This window comes from Cheilinus undulatus, linkage group 10, assembly GCF_018320785.1.
Source record: "Cheilinus undulatus linkage group 10, ASM1832078v1, whole genome shotgun sequence".
Classification (NCBI taxonomy): Eukaryota; Metazoa; Chordata; class Actinopteri; order Labriformes; family Labridae; genus Cheilinus; species Cheilinus undulatus.
The window spans coordinates 46,284,973-46,308,332 of NC_054874.1; the positions used below are offsets into that span (position 1 = coordinate 46,284,973).

General features: G+C 40.7%; 1 protein-coding gene across 1 annotated transcript in view; it reads right to left on the bottom strand.

The window, feature by feature from the left end:
- Positions 1-17,319: 17,319 nt before the first annotated feature.
- The window catches only part of slc36a1 (solute carrier family 36 member 1), a 93,009-nt gene continuing 86,968 nt past the window's right edge, over positions 17,320-23,360 (bottom strand). Inside the window, exon 12 of the mRNA XM_041797638.1 lies at positions 17,320-20,767. Coding sequence (XP_041653572.1) covers positions 20,490-20,767 — 278 coding nt within the window. The 3' untranslated portion in view covers positions 17,320-20,489. The remainder of the gene's footprint in view (positions 20,768-23,360) is intronic.

A 23,360-nucleotide genomic window follows, 5' to 3' on the forward strand; every position in this document is an offset into this window, starting at 1 on the left:
TTTTGCACCAGAACACAGAATCATCAGAAGATAGTTATCATATCCTTGTTCTCATTACTGAGTGAAATGATTAAAGCAGGAAGAGCTGATCACCTGTGAACAGAAAAAAACGTCTGTGTTAGAGTGTTGAGTCATGTATGTGGGACTGTCTGAGTCATAGTTCAGAGGCTGAAAGGTCACAGAGACAACACTCTTCTCTGTGTGGATGCTGGAAAAACCTCAGAATAATGTAAACAGGTGAAGGTGATGAAGGGGAGAAGAAGCAACTGCGTGATGCTATCATGGTGATAAGGACCCAGATCTCTGAGGAATGTTTCCAACACCTCGTTGAAACTATGCCACAAAGAATTAAAGCAGTAAAGAGTGAGGTTGCTGATTTTCAGTTAGAGAGCGACTGGCTGCTCTAATAAAAAGCCACCTAGTTTCCTAAAAAAAGAAGTCCTCCTCAACAGAAATATTCATTATTCTCTCTTAGCTCAGCCCTCTCAGAGTTTGAAATAGAAAACTGTTCTCAAAAGACGAGGAATAAGAATGAAAATCATTTGAGCTGAGGGTCCACAGGGAAGCTCTCGCTCTCCTTATCTGCCTTTTTTTAGTGAAAAGGTGCTGCAGCTCATTCCTGGCAGAGACTCCAAACGTCAAAAAGCATTAGCTCCATACAAAACAACACTTTTGAAATGTTTTCAACAGGCTCAAAGAGACAGCAGGGGCCGCTCTGTGCTTACACAAACATCTGTTCAGAGCTTCAGGAGGAAAACTGGAGTTTTGGTTGGACAGGTCAGTGTCAAAGTGTTAGGTACGGTTCAAGCCTGATCCAGCAGGTGAAGGGTTTTGGCCCCAGAAATATTTTTATCCCAGTAAATGTCTCATGATTCTTTCATTTTGTCTTCTACATTTTGTTGGCTACCATGCTCAACCCTGTCCCCATGATTGGGGTGGTATTCTGTTGTTTGGTCTGTAAACTTGGAGAGAATGTAGAGAAATATGGACAAAATTCATGCAGGTAGAGGCAGGAAGCTCCATCTATATCCACATCTGTTTTCAACATCATAAACAAGACTTAAGGCAGTGATACTCAACGTGTGGCTCTGGAGTCACATGTGGCTCTTTGTGATTATTTATGGCTCTTTATGTCTCAATTTCAAATAATATTCCCCCAGAAAACCTTAAAAAAGGAAAACTGTTTTGCCCTTTTTTCACCATTTTTTGCCACTTTTCACCCATATAAGCTACCTTTTGTTGTTAAATACTACTTTTTTTCCTAGTTTTTGCCTATTTTAGTCACTTGTTGCCACTTTTATCCCCTTTTTGCCCCTTTTCACCATTTTTTCTCCTAATTTTCATGAATTTAAGCTACCTTTTGTTGTTAAATACTACTTTTTTCCTAGTTTTTGCCTATTTTAACCACTTCTTATTGCCACTTTTATCCCATTTTTGCCCCTTTTCACAATTTTTTCTCCTAATTTTCACCCATTGAAGCTACCTGTTGCCATTAAATACTATTTGTTTCCTCTTTTTTGCCCGTTTTTGCCACCTTAATCTCTTTTTGCCACTATACCCCCCCCCCCCCCAGTCTGATTTAGGCTGGAGTCCAAAATACAAAGCCACCCCTACTGAAACAACACTAAGCCCTATATTGGGTGCTGTGAGGTGTGGTGGCTCCACCTCTGACTTCTCAGTTGATTCTGGGATGAGGTAGGGGTGCCTGTTAGCCGTCAATACCAGTATGGACTGGATAATGGGACAGGTAACAGGACCAGTGTAATTTGGTGATGTTCAGATCACTGATCTGGACTTTGCCGATGATCGATGACGCTGAGATCCTTGAGTAGATATCCTTAGATGTCCTCGTGGGGGATCACTAGGAGTGCATGTCTTCTGGTCCAAAACAAAGATCCAGGTTTTTGGGGATGTCTTGAATGCTACCATAGAATCTGTGTCTGTAAATGGTGAGAGGGTGGAAGCTGTTAGGCAGTTTATCTACCTTGGCAGCATCATCCATTGACCTGCTGACTGCAAGGCTGAGATTGACTCATCATGGGCCGATGAGTCTTTCAGTCCTTGGACCTCCTTGTCTTACTATACTCTTGGTAGGCCTGGACGTCATCAGGGGTGCCAGCTGGACTCCTTTGTGATGACTTCTCAGCACATGCTTGGGTATCATTGCCAAGATCGTATGTCTAATGCAGACATGCTTAGGAGAGCAGGGATGGTAAGCATCACCTGCTAGTTATATGAGTGGCAGCTGGGTTTCTACAGGCGCCTGTCCCACTTTCTGAGCCTGATCCAGCTCACAGGAGGGTGGGTGCCCAGAACGCAGTGGGCTGGACCAGCTAGGATGATACTTGTAGAGATGGGGCATGGGCCTGGATGATGGCCGTCAGTAGGACAAATGTTGACATGACGAGTGCTGAACCAACATATGCCTCCATACCTGATCTGAACTGACCCTAGTGCCTTGATAGTCTTTCTTCTGGGCGCTGTCTAGCCTCACGACTCTTCCTTCCAACAAAATCAAATGAATGGTGATTGTGATGATTGATCCATTGGGTCAGTAATCATTGTAAGAAATACAAAAATCATGCAGTCTAACCTTGGCACAAGTGAAATTTCTATTTTCCAATTAATAGGCTTAAGTACGATTAAAAACCTCAAACAACACAAAGTTCTGGCGGTGACCTGACCCCTATGGTGGTCATCACACCTTCTATAGAGTTCTTTGAGCAGAATTGGATGGCAATACATTGGTACTGATGAGTTAAACATTACTTTTCTCCATGAATGTTAAATATTTTAGCTAGACTTGTATAACTGAGCTGTAAAAATGTCATTGGATTTGAGAGAGTAAGATAGAGCTAATGAACTCTCTACTGTAACCTGTAATTTTTTTTGCATGAACTACTCTATGGTGGCTGTCACACTAGGGGCCCGGTCCCCAGGTGTGTTTCTAGCCATTTTGGTGCCCTAGGTGAACTTACAATTTGGTGAGCCTGGAGTGGACTGTTTAATGCACAAGGGGCACAGAGGTTAGAGGGGTGCAGAAGTGGATGATCTGTTACATTGGTGGACCTATTCAAAATGTTAAGGGATCATGACGGCAACCCCCTCAGCGTGGCACCCTAGGCAACCGCCTACATCACCTATGACCAAAAAGGGCCCAGCCGGTGTTGTGCCATTTTTTGTTACCCATCAGAAATTGCTACTTTGTGGTTCTGCACATGCGTGCACATGCGCCCTACGCCATCTGCGTCACACCCGGAAGGGTTAGGGTTAGGGTAGTCGATAGTTAGCAAAATCTGACATGGAAGCAAAATATGTCAGAACACCGGTCCCGGATCCAAGTGCACTTGAGCCCAAAGTCCAGTTTGTTTGGGTAGTGTGAAGGCAAACGAACCGCACCGGGGCACCGGGCCCGGGCCCACTTGGGGAGGTGGTCTCAGGCGCGATTCAACTGGACTCTGGCACGGTTCAGATGAGATGTGAATGCAACCGCGCTCTGATAGGGGGCAGAGCTTCGTATCAGCTTTATGACATCATCATAAAAACTGAACTTCTTTCAACAGCGTTGCAATTTGTTCAAATTTTTCCTCATTAAAGGGCGAAAATCATCAGAATCCAGTCAATAAATGGTCTGTTGTGACTCACCTTACAGATGAACACAAGTTGGAGTCAGTGAGAGGAGATGAAAAGGCAATAAAAGTCTCCTTCCACCTCAAAAACCGCTGTATCCATGCAGCATGAGCCCATTTAATTCTCTGAGCTGTAGTTGATGTGCAGATATGAAGAGTGAAGTTGCTGGCATCCTAAAAGTGATTTTAATCATCCATGTCTGTAGGATGGACTTTTTGCAGGGTCAAAACAAAAATAATCTTTGCTCAGGTCATGACCCCAGTGGTTGCTATGGTAGCTTCTTTTTGTCTCTCTTCATTTGCGGGGTTGTAAACCAGCTATTTGCATACCGCCACCTGCTGTTTCAGACCAAGTAAATACGTAAGTGCGCCTGGGCACGGTTCGATGTTGCTAGTGTGAAAGCAAGCTAGCAGGGGAAAGGGGGAGGGGGAGGAATCACGCCGCGGCGTGGTTCAAAACAATGTGAAAGCCTAATGTGAAAGCACCCTCTGAGTTAAACTAGTGTTCAAAGAAACAGCTGTTTTTACAGCCTGTTCTTCTGGATAAATGAACATTACATGACTGATTTGTCATGAGCGCATTATTCTGGATGTTCAGCACAGTCCTAGCATTTACACAAAGAGACAAACTGGGTTTCCATGTCTTATAGCACAATTGTTTGGAGCTGACGCAGAAACTTCTCTGTGAGAGAGAATAGAGGTTAGTTTGTGATAAATTAGGAGGTATCATCATCGTGTTTATTCTCCTCTACACACAGACAGAGATAAGCACAAGACAGAGGTCATCTCAGGAGGAAAAGGAGGAGGAAACGATTTGTCCTTAGAGAACGGGTCAGCCAAAGACAAATGTGATGCTGTTAGCTGAGCAGAGGGCCTTTACTCTTTATTTGTGGCTCAGGATGTCTGAGACTTCTCTGTAAAAACTACACAAGATTAGATATAAAACATCATTACCTGAACTGTTTTCTGCCATTGTTTAATGGGGGCTTTATATGCCATCATTTTAGATAAAGGGTAGAAAACAGAGCAGAAAAACAAGGATTGAAAGAGTGGAATGTACACTATATTGCCAAAAGTATTCGCTCACCTGCCTTGACTCGCATACGAACTTAAGTGACATCCCATTCTTAATCCATAGGGTTTAATATGACATTGGTCCATCCTTTGCAGCTATAACAGCTTCAGCTCTTCTGGGCAGGCTTTCCACAAGGTTTAGGAGTGTGTTTATGGGAATTTTTGACCATTCTTCCAGAAGCGCATTTGTGAGGTCACACACTGATGTTGGACGAGAAGGCCTGGCTCTCAGTCTCCGCTCTAATTCATCCCAAAGGTGTTCTATGGGGTTGAGGTCAGGACTCTGTGCAGGCCAGTCAAGTTCATCCACACCAAACTCTCTCATCCATGTCTTTATGGACCTTGCTTTGTGCACTGGTGCACAGTCATGTTGGAACTGGAAGGGGCCATCCCCAAACTGTTCCCACAAAGTTGGGAGCATGGCATTGTCCAAAATCTCTTGGTATGCTGAAACATTCAGAGTTCCTTTCACTGAAACTAAGGGGCCAAGCCCAGCTCCTGAAAAACAAGCCACACCATAATCCCCCTCCACCAAACTTTAGACTTGGTACAATGCAGTCAGATAAGTACCGTTCTCCTGGCAACCGCCAAACCAAGACTCATCCATCAGATTGCCAGATGGAGAAGCACAATTTCTCACTCCAGAGAAGGCGCCTCCACTGCTCTAGAGTCCAGTGGCGGTGTGCTTTACACTGCTGCATCCTCCGCTTTGCATTGCACTTGGTGATATATGGCTTGGATGCAGCTGCTCGGCCATGGAAACCCATTCCATGAAGCTCTCTACCACTGTTCTTGAGCTAATCTGAAGGCCACATGAAGTTTGGAGGTCTGTAGCGATTGACTCTGCAGAAAGTTGGCGACCTCTGCTCACTATACACCTCAGCATTCGCTGACCCTGCTCCATCATTTTATGTGGCCTACCACTTGGTGGCTGAATTGCTGTCGTTCCCAATAGCTTCCACGTTGTTATAATACCACTGACGGTTGACTGTGGAATGTTTAGGAGCCAGGAAATTTCACCACTGGACTTGTTGCACAGGTGGCATCCTATCACAGTACCACGCTGGAATTCACTGAGCTCCTGAGAGCGAGCCATTCTTTCACAAATGTTTGTAGAAACAGTCTGCATGCCTAGGTGCTTGATTTTATACACCTGTGCCTGAACAAAGTTATGGTTAAATCTGAAAATGTGGGAACTAAATTAGAGTCCAAGGTCCGTTACAAATCCAAGAATTTTCTTAAGGTATTCATTTCAGAATACTTAAACAGGGGTGTCTTAACAACTTCCAGCCAATATAAAAGAGTATATTTCAGTCTGAAACACTGTTGTCATACATTTAACCATTTGATTGCAAAATGGATCTGCAGTTTAACTTGGCGGTTGAGGCTCTCCTCAAAAGATGCTCCCTGGGTTAGTCAAGCAGCATGCTTTGACTTTCCAGGGAGCACATGGCTAGAAACCCCACATGGACAGATACATTTATGATAATGTGTACTGAATACAATGATATTTGTTCAAAAGTAATTAATCCATAGTAGCATGAATCTGAATATGTGGGTGCAACAAGCTTTATGCTATAAAGGAGGAGGCTGGGTTGGAGGAGGTGAAGCTTTGCCAACAGCAGCAGCAGTGTGTTGCATCAGTATAAATGCAAGCAGGGATGAGTAGGAAGTACGTCATATTCAAACAGATCATTGTGTTGAGAGAAAGAGCTGTGATTGGCTGTTGGAGGCGATAATTGGATAGCTCATTTAGGTTTGGATTCATTTTGAAAATAGAATGAAAAAGTTTCCAAGAAAGTCTCTCCAGATTGACCTACATTTGTTTCCTCAGTGCCAAATCACACAAAATCATGTTGGAAATGTCAGCCTCTAAGCAGATGATGCACTGCTTCATATTGGTATTGCCTGCAAAAAAATTGATGTTCTGTAAATCAAATCAACCCCACTACTTACTCTATCTCAGGGTCTAATTCAAAATGTGTAACCAGGATCAGTTTTAGTCATTTAAGACCCGAGAGAAAGGGAAACATCTTTAATGGCAGATAGAAACTGTAATGGCTTTAACACCTCGAAATACTCCCTCAAAAAAGTTCATAACACAGACTTTTTGACTCACTTTTTTCTATCAACAAGTACACATCTGTGATCTGCTGATAAAGGCTGAGCGACCCACTTTCAGGTCTTGACTCACAAGTTGAGAACCATGGCCTTAAGGTGCATCTGATGACTCATACAATAACAAACGGACCTGTTCTTTCATACCTGTCTGATCTTTTAAACCTCATGTCCCGTGTTGTGTTCTTATTATGGCAGCATCCTGTGGAATTAATTCTCTGTTATTTCAGATAATCAGACTCTGCTGGGGCTTTTAAATCTAATCTTTTTGCTTAACATTTTATTAGTGTTTATTCTTCATAACTCAGAGCCCACACTTGGAGCCATTATCCTTTGAGCAGGTGGTCTCAGTCGCTGTAATCTCCTAACCTAAGCCCTCCAAGTCCTGCTGACCACAAGCGCTGAATTTCTCCATCTCTCACTTTGTTTTTGTTTTCTTCAAGCCTTCGAGCTGTGCCTGTCTTCTTTCCCTACCTGGCTCCCTCTTTCTCCTCCCTGTCCTTTTCACTCAGGCTCTGCCTTGCTGGGACATTTCTTTTCTTTCTTTCTTTCTCCTGCCTGCTGGTGTCTAATCCTGATGCTGATCTGGAGCCTGGTCCCTGGGGAGAGGAGGTCTCTGCTGCTTTTTTCCCCTTACTTCTTCTCCAGTCTGGTCTGCAGTTAAAAACTTTTAAAACTTAACAGATGTTGACGATAAGAGACCCCACACCAGACTGTTTTGTTCCTGTAGCACGTTGAGAGCAACCATGTGACCGAAACAACACACTAACAGATTTATTCACCAACAAACTGAGTCCTGACTCTGAAAACAGGAAATAGCAAAAAATCTCTTACAGTCAGCCATAACTTTAGATTGAATATGATAGACAGTGGGTAGAATTAGGGGAATTTTTTAAAAACTATTTTCACCAAAAATTCAAAACAGAGGACAAAGAAAACCAATGGATGGAGTTATGTAGATGGCATGAACATGGGTCCAGTCATCTTACCTTTAATATCTAATGAGTTATCTTGTTACTTGAGTTCTTTAAGTTCAGCCATGTGTGTCTGCACAATGAGACGACAGGAAATCAATAAAACATCCCTTTGTCATTTACATTTTCTTAATACTATCCATCCAATTTCTACATCGCTGATCCTGTTGGTGGCCGTGGGGGGGCCGGAGCCTATCCCTGCTGTCACTGGGCGAGAGGTGGAGTGCACCCTGCACTGGTCACCAGTCAATCACAGGGCTAACATTTAGAGACTGACAACCAGGTATGCACACCTATGGGCAATTAAGAGTCACCAATTAAATCTAACGAGCATGCCTTTGGTGGTGGGAGGAAGCTGGAGTAGAGAACCCATACATGCACTGGGAGAACATGCAAACCCCTCACAGAAAGACCCTGACAGGGAAGCGAACCAGGGACCTTATTGCTGTGAGGCAATAGTGCTAACCCCTGCACCAGCCTTAACCCCAGTCCTTCTTAACACTAGTCCATCATTACTCACGGGACATTGATTAGAGTCCATGGAGAAGGAAAAGCAAAAATGACTTTTCTAGACTCAAAGCAGCTCAAAGAAAAAGTCACTGAAAGTATAAGTCCAGGGATGGACACAAAAACATTTCCAAGGCTCTAAACATCACCCAGAATTGAGTAAAATCCATCATCACGAAATGGGAATGTCACATGTAAATCTGCCTGGATTAGGCCATCTTCACAAACTGAGTGAGCATGCAAGAAGGAGACTAGTGAGAGAGGCCACCAAGACACCTATGACTACTCTGGAAGAGAGTTCTTTAGTCTGATGAGACTAAGGCCCCGTCCACATGGAGATGAACTGAGGAGTATATGCACAAGTTTTTTGTTGTCGTTTCATCCACGCGGAAAAAGCGTTTTGGGAGGCCGTAAAAGCTACTTTTTGAAACCGGGTCCCAAAGTGAACAAATCTGTAAACGCTCAACGTTTTGTCACCGTGTGGATGGCCAACCGCATCTTTCTTGGAACGGTTATGTCATACATAGCGTAGCCCACTTACGCCTCATGTGCAAATCAAACCAAAACAACAACAGGGTTGTGTTTGTGCTGCAGAAGTTATTGAGCTTATTTTGGCTTTCACAGGAAAATCTGATGCTCCTTTACCACCACTGAGAACAGCAGACACCAGATCCTCTTAAATCCACCACAGAGAACAACCAGAAGGGCAACTAGGAGAAAGTCTGTGTCAGTTTTCTGTAATCTTCTTCTCTCTTTTGGTGCATTTCCGTGGTAGTGTTATAGCACCACTTAAAGGCTTAGCATATATACTACAGCATTTTCAGTTGTTTTCAGTAGTTTCATAACCTTGCAAAGCAGATCTCGCAAAGCTCCCATCTGAACCGTTTGGGCCTGGTTAGAGAGTGACAGGACCAATCGGCAACAAGGGGCAGTACTTTCAGGTGCAGCAGAGTCATGATGTAAACAAGCAGCAGCAACAGTTGGTGCAGTTATGGAGGAAGAGATTAGCGTGGATGCTGCTAAAGCGCCAGTTTTATCAGAACTTGACAACATTTCTTTGTTATAAGAAGAACAAAGAACTTTTCAAAATGACAAAAGTTGAGTACTGACATGTCTGTAGTCGCCATGTTTCACGTTATTCCTCAGTAGCTGCACACACGCAGCTCGATAGCGGCTACGTCACGTGTTTTGTTGCTCTGATTGGCCCGAAGAGATGTGACAGAATGTTAACCCAATCACACTCCGAGTTTTTTTCAAAGCATTTGCCTTTTCTCAGATGTTTCCTATTGAAGCTTTCCCAGATGGATGTGTGGAACAAATCCATCTGGCGTGTCAGGTTAGTATATTCCTGGAGGATAAACTTATTCAGTCTGAACTACAGCTAAGGCATACAGCAAAAGCTACACAGGAAAGGTTTGGAGATTGAGCAGTTTTGCAGAAGAAGAATGGAGTAAAATTGCAGAGTCCAGATGTGCAGGCCTGACTGAAAACTATCCACACTGACTCAGTGCCAAGATTGCAGCCAGTGGTGACTACTAAATACTGACTTTAAGAGGGTGAATATTTATAGTCACTTATTTCACATCACGTATTTTTATTTTATTGAAAATTCGTTATAGAAATCTGTTTTTATTTTGACATTGACAAGCTTTTTTTGGTATTTCTTTGTCAAAAAGCCACATTTTATTGACCATGATTGATTTATAAAATCAATAAAAGTGATACATTTTATCGACACTGTAACAAAAAGTGCATCACCAGCTTCATAATAAACTTTTGTTAGAGCGAAGGAGTGGAGCCCAAAATCAGCCTGATTATCTTGTGCAGGCTGTGCCAGTTTAGTTTGCCCACCATGGGGTTGCTTGGTTGATCTTCTGAAGCTCAGATCTGTTGCGGGTGCAGTCATCTTGGTCTTTGGTTAATGCGCATACAGATGCCCTATCTTTCTTGTTTTTGTTATCCACATATCTGAATATGCTGCTGTGTGATTTGTGAGTTTCTGTGGCTTACCTTTAGGCCCTGCATTGCTGTTGTGTTCTTCCACTTGGGGTTTCTTCAGCTGTGTTCCCATTTAGAGGCTTTTTTGAAAGCTTTTCTGGTCTACTTGAAGGCTCTGAGGATTGGGGGTAATGCATGTGCAAACTACAGAGCCCCTCTGGGGTAAATTTTGGATAAACACGGGAAATATCTGGCTCCAAATGCAAAAATAAACTGCTAAACCTTTCCAGCCAAATTCCACAGGGAAACTTAGACCAATAAAAGAACTCTGTCTATTTCTTACACTCCATGTATATTCTATTTTTCACTGATACAAAGCTAAATGCAGGCACACACATGGTCTATAATGACCAACTCATCTAATATTCACGGTGCTGTTGTCGGAATACATCGGTCTACATTAGAGGCTCCCCCGCTCCCACTCCGGTTAATGAAATTCCATCTCTGGCTGACCGTAAGTGCAGCATGGAGCTTTACGGAGGAAAATTAACCCCAGTGGACCCTTTTTCTCTCCTTCCCGATCCATTCGGCCTCCCTCTCATTTGTATCAATTAGGCAGCAAACAGGATTACTCGGACTGCTTGTGCAGCGAATGTTGAAAAGCGTTTGTTCTTCAGGGAAGGCGAGAGAGAAGAAATATATGAAGCGAGCAGAGGTGGTCACAGAAACGGCGTGGCCTCAGGGCTCTGAGGTCCTTTATTCCAGTTGGATTTACATTCTGCAGAGCATCGACACAAACAGAATTAAAGGCTCAGAAAGTGACAGCAAGGCTCATTAACAGTCTGACCTTTAACAGTTAGCTACTATAAGGGCTGACAGCTCTAAACACGTGTGCAGATTCATTATATTAAAGCAAACGAAGTTAAAGCTTCTGATTTATCCTAGATGTAGTTAGAAGAATAAAGACGAAAAAGCATCCATAGAGGAACATTGTTTAAAAAAATCAGTCTGCAGGCAAGGCTGCCCACATGAGGGAATAAAGGGAGAGCTTTCTGGGGCCAAGGGGCCCGAAGTTAAGCTGTGATGATTGTTTTAACCTGAATCAAAGAAACAAAAATGATTTTATTAATGCTGTTACACAATATAGCTTTTTCAAAATGTACACCCATTTCTGTATAACATAGGACTTTTTCATAGTGATGTTAACAAGGTGGAAGGACACACTAAAATAAATGATTAGGAAAGTAATGTTTGACTTCATAGCAAGGAATTAATGTGCACAAATGTCAGAATGACAGGAACTAAAGAAGAACTGAGACAACCTTTTTTGAAAAGAGAGGAATAATTGTAACCTGACACGCCAGATGGATTTGGTAACACGTAAATGGAGAAATCCATCTGCTTTGCAAGATTAGAATAACTGTGAAAGAACACAAAAATGGATGAAAAGCAGAAAGAATGGGTTAACAGTAGAAAAAAGGATGAAATTTTATAAAATGGAAAAAATAGATATAGGTGGAATAAATGGATTAAGAGTAGCAAAAATGGGCAGAAACTGTTAAAAGAAGCTGTAGAAATGGGTGAAAAGCGGCCAAAAAATGGGAAAAGCTGGCAAAAAAGGAGTGAAAAAAATGGGTGAAAAGTGTCAAAAAAGTATGAAAATGGGCAAAAAAAGGGACAAGAAACAAAATGGATGAAAAGTGTCATATAGTGACAAAAATTTGCAAAGGTGCAAGAAACAATGCTTAATGGTCAAAGAGGATGCAAAAACTGGCAAACAGCTGGAAAAATGGGTAAAAATTTTAAAAGCTGGCAAAAATGGCTACGACGGCTAAAGAATGCAATACTTGCAACAAGGTGTTGCAGAAATGGACAAGAAGTGGCAGAAAATGTCAAAAAATGGGCAAAAATTCAAATATAGGAAAAATTGGTTAAAAAAGTTTCAGAAATTGGTGAAAAAGAGGAAAAAATGGTTAAAACTGGAAAATACAGCAAAAATTGTCAAAAAGAAGCTGTAGAAATGGGTGAAAAGTGGCCAAAAATTCAAAAATGGGGTAAGGTGGCAAAAAATGGGTGAAAAGTGTTAAGTAAGTGTGAAAATGGGCAAAAAAAGGGACAAGAAAACGGGCAAAAAGTGGCAAAAATGGCCAAAAAAAATATATTAGCAAAGGGGTTAAAACTGGAAAAAAGAGGCAAAAATAGATGAAAAGTGTCAAAAATTGGCAAAAGGTGCAAGAAACAGTGCTTAATGTGCAAAAAGAATGCAAAAATTGGCAAAAAGTTGAAAAAATTGGTAAAAAGTTGTTAAAACGGGCAAAAAAATGGCTTAGATGGCTAAAGTAGGCAATCATTGCAAAAAGATGTTGCAGAAATGAGCAAAAAGTGGCAGAAAACAGTAAAAAAAAGGGGGCAAAAATTCAAAGGTGTTGCAGAAATGGGCAGAAAATGGCAAAAAGTAGTAAAAAATAAAGTGTTAAAAGTGGTGAAAAAGAGCAAAAACTGATTCAAACTGGAAAACCAGGCAAAAACCAGTGAAAATGACAAAAAGATGACGCACTAAAGAATGGAAAAAGCTGCTTAAAAGTACTGAAAATAAATAATGTCAACATCAGAACCCAATTATAGTTCAATACACTTCTCAGCTCTGACATGAAGTAACCGTTAGCCAGGATGCTAGCATCAATGCAACACACATGCACTGACATCAGCAGTAAATCCCAGAGGGCCCATTCTCTGAGTTTGTCAGCGGCCCAGCTGATTCTGTGGGCAGACCTGTCTACAGGTTATCTGGGTATTTGTGAAAACAGTTTTTTCTGTGTTGTGGTCCTTCGCTCTCATGCAGACAGTGTTTAAGGTCGCTGAGAGTGCAAGATTTCAGGGTTAGACTGGAGAATTCCAGGGAGTAGTCCAAAAACAATGCATCATCTCAAACGATCTTTCTGTGCGGATGGAGGTTCCTTATTAGACATTTTTCTGAACATTACTGACAAGTTCAAAGAGAATATTTAATAACAGTAATTTGTCTTTTAAAAGAGAAATGCCGTTTTGTAAAAGCTCATGTATAAACATGTAAAGAGGGTTGTTAGACCTTGTGAAGTTTAAGTTTCATACTGACCCACTCTTTAAAACCTGGTTGGATTTGGTGAATAGGAGAAGTTAACTAAGGGGAGTCATTATCACCATATTATATCAGGTATCATGGGTTTAACCGCTCTTCTGTGAGGGGAAATATCAAACAGACCCTATGCAACATAGATGACGTCTCTGTGGCGCCAGAACAGTCATAAAGACAGTAATTAAGCCATTATGTGGTGTGACCCCTAAGGCTGGACATCTGCTCATCAGGGTGAGGGCAAAGAGAGACCTTCATGATAAAATAACAACCTGTACTCACATGATGAAAAAGGTGACAGTGATAATCTGTGACCTACAGAACACTTTTATATGTGAGCTCATGTTTCAGGGTAATCTCCTCCTGCAGGATCATGGACTCATGTAATTACCCATAATCCCTAAAGTCTTGACTATTGTTCACACCTTTCAGAGAAAATCTTTTAAAAAACTGATGGTTCTGAAAGTTTAACTGCACTGATGTGTATTTGTCACCTCTATGTATCTTTATATTTGATTTCTGGACAAATGAAGAGCCAGTGCTCTTTGGCGCAGTTACTAATCCAAAGATGGCATACAGCAGTTTAGAGTTGGGGTGGCCTCATTGTGCTGTGAGGGGCATTGTGGTCATGTGGTTTAGATCCTCAGGTTAATGTCACTGTAAATGTGCATTTATCCTTACTGGTAAAAAAATAGAGTCAGTGAAGGCGTTTATCAGAACAGCTGGTTGTCCTCCAGAGCCTGGATCTGCTCATCTCTAGAATTGTTTCTGAGGATCTGTCTGTGTGTCTGTTGTCTTTAACACATGATCAACAATCATGAATAGAGGAATGAAAGGAGGCTGGAGCTGTTCTCCAGCTTCCTTTCAAGCTGTCTCCTTATGGCTGTCAGGGTTGGAGACTGACGGCTTTCACACCAGCACAAACCGCACTAACTTGGCGAAATGACTCAGGTTTGCTCACAGTTTAGGTGTGAAGACTCTGTCATCAGGCAAACCCATCTTGAAAAGCTGCAATCCACAACGTTTGTGCAGAACAATTCTGTTCGGACAAATCAGCTCCATTTGAGGAGAACAAGGTTTAGTTGAACTGGAAGCTGATAGCAATGGCTTCCACATGTGTAGCGGTTAGCTCAAGTGAAGCTATCATGTAGCAGCAGTTTTATCAGTACTGGACTACATTTCTTTATTAAAGGGGACATATTTTACCCTTTAAAGACAAGGTGATATTGGTCTTGGAGGTCCCGAAAACATGCCTGTGAAGTTTGTTGTTGAAAAAACACTCCAGTATTAAATTTTTGTATGTCTTAAATCCCCTCTGTTTCAGCCCTGCTCAGAACAAGCTGTTTCTGTGTCTGTGGCGTTAAATGTTAACAAGCTGTCTGACTCCGCCCCTGACCACACCCCTCTCAGGAAACTGGCGTGCCTCTCTTGAATTCCCTCTCAGCTGGCAGCTGATCAGGAGAGGAGGGCAGACTTTCTTCCAAGCAGGGAGGGCCAATTGAACCTGGGGGCGGTGCTGTACTTGAGGGGATTGTGGACAGGCCAGGGCCACATATTTTTGTTATAAAAGCCTGAAAAAGTGATTTTTTGCATAACATGTCCCCTTTAATTAAAACAGAAAGGAAAGCACTATAACCTGTTGGGGGGTTGTTGTACTGTGAGTTGGTATATACCAGTGTTATTCATCCCTGCTCAACCACAGAGCCAAATTGTTGAAAAATACCTTTGCACGAGCCACAATCTAAGAGGTGAAAAGTGGCAAAAATGGGTGAACGTGGCAATAAAAATAAGTTAAAATAGGCAAACTGGTCAAAAAGCAGCAAAAAAGGGTGAAAAGGGGCAAAAGGAGGCATAACATGCCAAAAACTAAGTGAAAAGTGTCAAATGGGGAGGACAAGTGGCAAGAAAAGGGCAGAAAGTGGCAAAATTTGGGTGATTAGTGACAAAAAAATTAGTTATGGGTGGGAAAATGGTCAAACAGTGGCAAACGTGGCAAAAAATGAGTGAAAAGTGACTAAAATGGGCAAAAGGATACAAACGGTGGGAAAAATGGGAAAAAGCACAAAAGAGTGGCAAAAAAAGGGGAGAAAGTGGCATTTAATGGCAAAAAGCAGCCTAAATGGGTAAAAATGGCAAAAAAAAATGAAAAAAGGGGAAACATTGCAAATAGTAGGATAAAAGAGGCAAAAACTGGTGAAAAGGGGGAAAAATGGCAAATAAATGGTAAAAATGGGCAAAAAGCAGTGAAATTGATTAAAAGTGGCAAAAAATGGAAAAGGGGGTAAAAATTGCAAATAAGGGCAATGGAAACATACAGACAAAAAAATTAAAAAATTAAAAAATAAATAAAGGCTGACATAGCCGGCTGTATTGGTGTGGAAACAAACTGATTAATGGATGATTTCTGACATCATTTTTTTCCTTAAAAATATTTCAGATTAACACATAAAGAGTCACAAATCATCACGAAAGAGCCACGAAGCTCCAGAGCCATGGGTTGAGTTACACTGGTGTATATAATGGTGTAGTTATTAGCTTGGATGAAGCTCTAGAATAAAGGCAGTTTTATCAGAACTAGGCCACACGTCTTTTTGAAACAAACTGCAAAGTGCTACACTGAAAGCTATCATGAGGGAAAAGAAGTTGTCGCTCTTCTCCCAGCCTGTCTTGGCATGAGTTTGTGATTGTTATGGTTGGGTTTAGTTGCCGGTACATACAGAGGCTGCCGGAGCAATTAGCTCAAATGTAGCCGTAGAACAGCGGCAGTTTTATCAGAACTGTTCCACTTTTGTTTAAAGGCGAAGAGCCACAGTAGAAGCTTTTTATGGCGGCGATGCTTTTGCTCTCCTCCTGACATTAGTTTTATCTGCATCAAGGTCCACGTCATATACTACAGTAGCTTTCTCGTGTCAGTCTGTTTTGGAGCTGCGTATATGTACAACATTGTTTTGTCTTGTTGCTCTGATTGGCCCATAATGAATGTGACAGACAGAATGCTCGTCCAATCAGCTTGAAAAGTCATTCCCCTCCCAAACGCTTCCTATGGAAGTTCTCCTCAATGAATGTGAAATATATCCATGCAATGGAGATATGAAGCAGTCTGTCTGGTGTGTCAGGCTAAAGAATAACTACTGGTGAAAGACAAAATAAATTATACTGTAAATCAAGCGTATTCAGTTAGTGGCCCAGAACCAAGCCTCAAGTGGCCCAGCCTGTGGTCATGCCAGAGATGCAGAGGGTTTGGTGTATTTTCAGAAATTCCCACAGTATTTCAGACCATGAATGCAACACTCTGCATAGCCTAGCAGCAGTCTACCTACAATGCACTGTGTTGTTTTGAAGCGGGGCTGACAGAAGTTGCCCCAAGATACCTAGTATAAAACATTCCTTTTCAACTGTAGCTACAACTGTAGTTTTTATGCACTTTAAAATACGCCTGGGTAAGATGTGACCAAAATTATTATTTACAGAATTTCTTTTAATTTTCTCATTCTATTTATTTTATTCTTATTGAAGTGAAAAAAAACATTACTACTACCTCAGGATATGTTCAATACAGCTCTGTTGTTGTGTTTTTATGCACGATTTGATGTGCTTTTGTCATGCTGCCAAATTTAAAAGGGAGACTGTGAATAAAAAGTGCAAATTTTTCATCCAATTGATCTGTATTGGTTCAACATTTGACATTACCAGCTGCTTACTGAGCGCCAAACATGTCTGGCCCGGCTACATTTCTTGATTTTGAAATTTGGCCCAGTTGAATTTTTAATTGAATAGCCCTGCTGTAAATGACATGATGCCTCATAACCCAGTCACATTTTGCTCTCAGTGAGAAAAAAATCCACCACCAATGCAGAAAACTGAGGAAAATTTCCTCAGAAGCTTTTTAACTTCAGGAAAGACAGGGAAGCAAAAACAAATACTTTATTGTATTTATTCTGAGCATGAATCAGAGACATGACTCTGCTAAAATGAAAAGGTTTATTAGTTAAATGTCATTTTTGCAGCTGAAATGTGACCTAATGTGTGTTTACAGTCAATTAAAATACATCAGTAGGAGGACGATGTTTAAGCTTTGAGCAGTGGTGTTAATCTTTTATTCTGGTTAACAGGACAATCAATAAAAATAAAAACATGATAAGACAAGGCCTAAACTGTTAGTTGCAGCTCTAAAAGCAGCGAAGCAGAAGAGGTCTTCTTTGGGTAGCTGCACATCATAAAGTGTCTGATGGAAAATTCTTACAATATTTTATAAATTATCAAAATGCAGAGGAGAATCATGGGTGCTTTGTCATTTAAAACAGATTAAACATTATTATACATGTGTGCAGACATTTAAATGTGCAACAGATGTGTACAAATACACAGAAAAAGACTTTAAATCTTTACACAAAAAGCTCAAAGCTTTATACCCTAAACCAAATCCCACTCATAAATACCAGCATTTGATTTGATGGATAATATGGTTATATTCCCACTGAAACACTGAGACGTACAACAGTACAGAAGCTTTAGAGTGAACTTACAGTACGTGTTGGTTTAAATCTGCTCCCTGAAGCAGACTGACAGGGTTAACTTCATGAATAGAATACCTAGAGCCTGTGATTTAATCTTGTGTTTTACAGTATAATACATTATGAAACATGCAGAGCCTCTGGGTAGTTTATCTGAAACAACCTGTTCAAAGTTAGGTGTAAGTTTGACTACAAATGCATGCTGTTGAATATTAAAAAAACTATTCAAAAATATCCAACCATTAATTTAGTCAATATATTAAAACATAAAAACACATAAAAAAGATTCAGATCAAAAAATAAAAGTTTTAAAGACAGATAAAAGAAAAAGAACTCCTCTGACATAAAAACAGCATGACGACAAATCTGAGCTATTTTCTTTCAGTTTGTTCTTGAGTTGAGCATCAGTTGACTTGATTTTATTGTGCTTTTTAATCAGAGTTCTTATTAAATCCCATTTAAAGTTGGTGAAGGTTCAAAAATTTAATTAGATGGGAAAATAGAGATAATAAAAAGCAATCTAAGAACTGTGGAGGCCATAAAGGGACACGGGATGAACATATTATGTTTTTGTGTGCAGCAGAAACTTAACCTTTGCAAAAAAAAAAAAAAAAAAAAAAAGCTACAAGATCCTTCTGGCTCACATTTCTGGCAAAACAACACAAAACTTATCCAAAGAGAAAGAATGGTGGAAACTTTCTGGTGCACACCCAATATTTTTTTCACAAGCACAAAACTTTTCTGGTAGAGCTGAGTGATTCATTGAGCCTCCATGTCACTGATGATTTGGCTTTCCATGATTATGAAAACAAAGTTTTGATGACCTTAATCTACTTCTGTCATGTCCATCTGAAGAAATGGTTGTGCCTTTGAACACTCTGATGAATGCATCCTCTCCAGATGTGATTTACTGATATCACTGCATGCACACTGGATCTTTAGCATGAGCACTAGCCCTGAGCTGAAACCATGCCCACTCATGATGAAACACAATCCTCTTATATAGAAAAAGAAGCTTCTGTAGCCTCCTGGCTGTGTGCCAGAGCAGAGAAACAGAAGTTCAAGACTAGGGATTACATTTCTTTCCTGCCCCCCTCCGTAAAAACGCGCCAGGAAAGAGATGAATAACTTTCTAATGGTCTAACTAAAAAAAAAGAAAGTCACACATAGACCTCAGTGTTTACACATGTTTACAGCAGCCTTATTCCAACATAACTAGAGTGTTAAGACAGAACATTTGGATTTCACTTTACAGGGACTTTAATGGCAGCCTTGCATACTGGGACAAGAACAGTAGTCCAATTAAAAGCCCTAAAATGTGCATATAAAACTTACTGATTGCCATTTTATGTAGGAAGAGATCTAAATTAGCACTCTACAAATGCAGGGTGTCATCTTGGAATATCTTTGATCAATCTGTGTTTTTTATAAGTAGGGATGGACTTTTAAAGTCAGTTCCATAAGGACCCAGTCCTTCATTTTTCAAAGCCTAAAAATCAGAGGCATTTTAGCGCATTGCTACCAAATCTCATGACTTTCGTGACGTCATTCTATCATAGCTCTGGTGCAAAAACATCAGCTTTTCAAGGGGGACACAACATTAGCACTCTGTATTAAATTAAACTAAAATGCAGCACCTTTGACTGTCAGTTTGAAAATAAAACAGCTGAACTGGGAATAGCATAGTGTCATAACACTGTCTTTAGCTGCTGTAGGACAGTCGTCCTCCTCAGCTGCTCAGGTCGGCCTTGAAAGTACTCCCTAACTTTGCAGCAAATCCTGTGAGTTATAAATATGAATCCAATAAAATCTGACTGTTTATAGCTTAATCTATACTCAGCTTAAACCACTTGTTAAAATGTTTATTCACTGTATTTGCTGTCATATTTAAAACCCGGTGATGCAGACAGATCAGCAGTAGGATTCAATAAGCAAAATTAAAAAGCACAATTCCTCAACATCGCTGTCTCCTCTTTAATTTGGAGCTCAAACTCAGAACTATTTGGATTCCCAACACCTTATTTATTCTAGTTTAAGTTAAAAAAATCTGTTTTGTATTGAAGCACTTATTTTTAAGCTACACATGAATTACTGTTTTCAGTTGTCTATGTCAAAGTAGTGCGCCATCTCACTGAATAAGGCAGAAATCAAAGTGCAACAAAAAGTTTTCTTTATCTAAATGAGAAGGTTGGTAAAAGTCTAAAAGCTCTATAGGAGAGGCTGTTTGGGATTAAAAAGTCAACACTACTTCAGCAACAGCGTCTAATCCGGACTTTCACAAATCCAAATCGATACCAGTTTGTGAGGTAGTTTGATCTCTCTGACTCAAATATTAAAACACAACAGGATACTCTGTTGATATATTACCCCTAAAATCATCTTGAAAGTGTCTCCCTCCTGAAGGAATGATGCTGTTTTCATACTTATATTTCTATGACACTGCACTAAATGACTGGACTTTAAAACTCTCTGAAACATGTGCTAGATTATTCCTAAAAAATGGCCACCACATCCAACAGCAGCAAATAAAAGAAGGAAAAAAATTTAAAAAATGTGCCCTAAAAATGGTTTCTAAATGGCGTGGGTGTGTCAACGTCCACCTGCCAACAGTCATTTCACTCCATCACTGCACCAGGTAAGGAGAGAACGCCTCCTCTGTGAGTTTGAGTCCGTTCCGTTGGATGATTTGCTCGATGGCGATGTACGTTCCTGTGAGGAAGCCGACCAACCCGATCAGGCTGATGGCGACGTTCTTGACGGTCACCAGCGGTGACAGACCCTCGGTGTGAAACGTAACAATCTGAAGCATCGGGGGGAAGATCAGCGCCAGGAAACTGCTGCTGACGGAGCCCACCAACGAGATGACCAGGTCAAGCTCCGGTATCAGGATGGCGAGAGCACCTGGAGGACGACAGACAGAATAGATGTGTTAAGAAATTATTTTTACATCAATGAATACTGAAGGTATTAACATATGTAAAGAGACTTCTTTATTTAAAGACTAACCGAGAGCTTTTGAGTTTCTTAGTGCTTCGTTATCATTAAGTTTCTCACATTAAAGAAAAAAAATCCTGTAAATTAGTCACATTACTCATGGACAAAAGTATTTGGCTGCTTGACCATGACACCAGCAGGGACTGTAATGATGTTGTATTTAAATATGTGCACTTTATTATGGAGTCTGCCCCCTTTTGCAGCTACAACAGCCTCCACTCTTCTTGGAAGGCTTCTGTGGGAATTTGTACCCATTCATTTTGTAGAGCATTTATGAGGTCAGGCACTGATGTTGGAAGAAAAGGCTTGGCTTACAATCTCAGTTCTATTTCATCCAACACTTGCTCAAGTTCTTCCACACCAAATTCACCAACCATATCTTCATAGTCCTGCACTGTGCGCCCTAACCACCAGGCCTTCTGTGCCCCTGATTTGCTTATTTTAAGTCCACGATGATTCAAAGAAGAGGGCTGTGACGATAAAGGAGGCCAGAGAAGCAGCTGCAGACTCTGTAGTAGTGTAAACTTGCTGGAATTGTTCTAGGCTAAGCTAAATCAATAATAAACATGGTACTGCCAACAAATCCTTCACAATAAAAGTCTGTAGTTGTTGTTTTCCCTTACAGTTTTATTGTGAATGCCTACATCAGGAAATGTGTTGTTTTCAGTTTGATCTTATGCTCTGACGTGACTTTAGTTTGCCATCACAGGTTTGTGTTGGGGGAGAAGGGGGTCGTAAACCTCAAATATGTATTTAAGAGCATTATATCTTTTAATTTTGTATTACATCATACACTGCCTGTCCAAAAATAAAATCACACACTCTATTATTTCTAGGACTACCTTTAGCTTTGATTATGGCACGCATTCGCTGTGGCATCGTTTCGATAAGCTTCTGCAATGTCACAAATTTCCATCAAGATCTCGTATTGATGATGGGAGAGTCAGACCGCTGTGAAAAGTTTTCTCCAGCACATCCCAAAGATTCTCAGTGGGGTTAAGGTCTGGACTGGGGTTGTTGCGGTATACCGGTATTGATGATAATCGTGATATTAAAAATTAAAATTTCAATATGGTGTTAAAAATGTGCATATGATATCATTATGTAAATGATCCGGTGCCACTTGAACACAGTTTGGAAACAGAATGGAAACAGAAAAAAAAAATCTGCCAGCGATTGTTCAGCAGACATTGGATTATTCCAAAGTTATTAGTTGCCATTCTTCAGTTGCACACAAATGTTGTGTCCCCTGCCATCCACAAATGATTTTGTTTCAGTTATTATTGTAGTTACAGCAGATGTTACACCTTGTGGATTTTCTGTTCATCAGTTCATCTGGTTACCTTTTAACTAGCTATTTAGTGTAATTGCACTTTTTATATGAAGTTGCACAGTTACTGTTTTCATATTGCCTCAGTACTTCCTTAGACAGGTATTTTGAGTGTAATTCATCTGCCAAAAGAGAGAACACAACATAAATAAAGTTAAAGACAAATTTGATTGATTGTCCCATTATTGTTTAAATTTTTGTTGATATTGTGATAATATTGTTATCGTGACATTTTTTGACCACAATAATCGTGAAGTGAAAATCTGATATCGTGACAGACCTAGTCTGGACTCTGTGGTTGCCAGACTATGTGTGAAAATGATGTCCATGCTGCCTGAACCACTCTTTTGTAATTTGAGCTCGATCAATCCTGGCATTGTCATCTTTCAGCACAGAACATTGCTGAACCTAGACCTGACCAACTGCAGCAACCCCACATCATAGCTCTGCCCCCACAGGCTCGTATCGTAGGCACTAGGCATGATGGGAGCATCACTTCATCTGCCTCTCTTCTTACCCTGATGCAACCATCACTCTGGAACAGGGTAAATCTGGACTCATCAGACCACATGACCTTCTTCCATTGCTCTGGAGTCCAATCTTCATGCTCCCTAGCAAATATAAGCCTTTTTCTGATTAGCCTCCTTGATAAGTGGTTTTCTTGAGGCTAAGCAGCTGTTTAGTCCCAATCCCTTGAGTTCTCTTCACATTGTGCTTGTGGAAATGCTCTTACTTTCACTATTAAACATAGCCTGAGTCTACTGTTGTTTTTATGATTTGATTTAAGTGACCCTTGCTCACAACCACATTTCTTCTTCTAGGATGATGGGCCCAAACTATCCTTCCAGTTTTTAGTAATGTGTTGGACCGTTCCTAACCCAATTTTAGTAGTTTCAGCAATCTCCTTAGATGTTTTCTTTGCTTGATGCATGCCAATAATTCAACCCTTCTGAAACATATTAACATCTTTTGTGTCTTTTGATACGGTTGTTTGAGACATGAGAAGCTACTCCCTCCATCAGTTGTTGCCAGCTGAAACATAATCATCCATGCAGTAATTATCAATGGGAGGCCCTTACATATTTGGTAAGTTAAATCCAGGTGGCAACTTTTTTCGGACGGGCAGTGTCTAATTCTGTTACTGTGATGGGCAAAAATAATTAAAAAAAA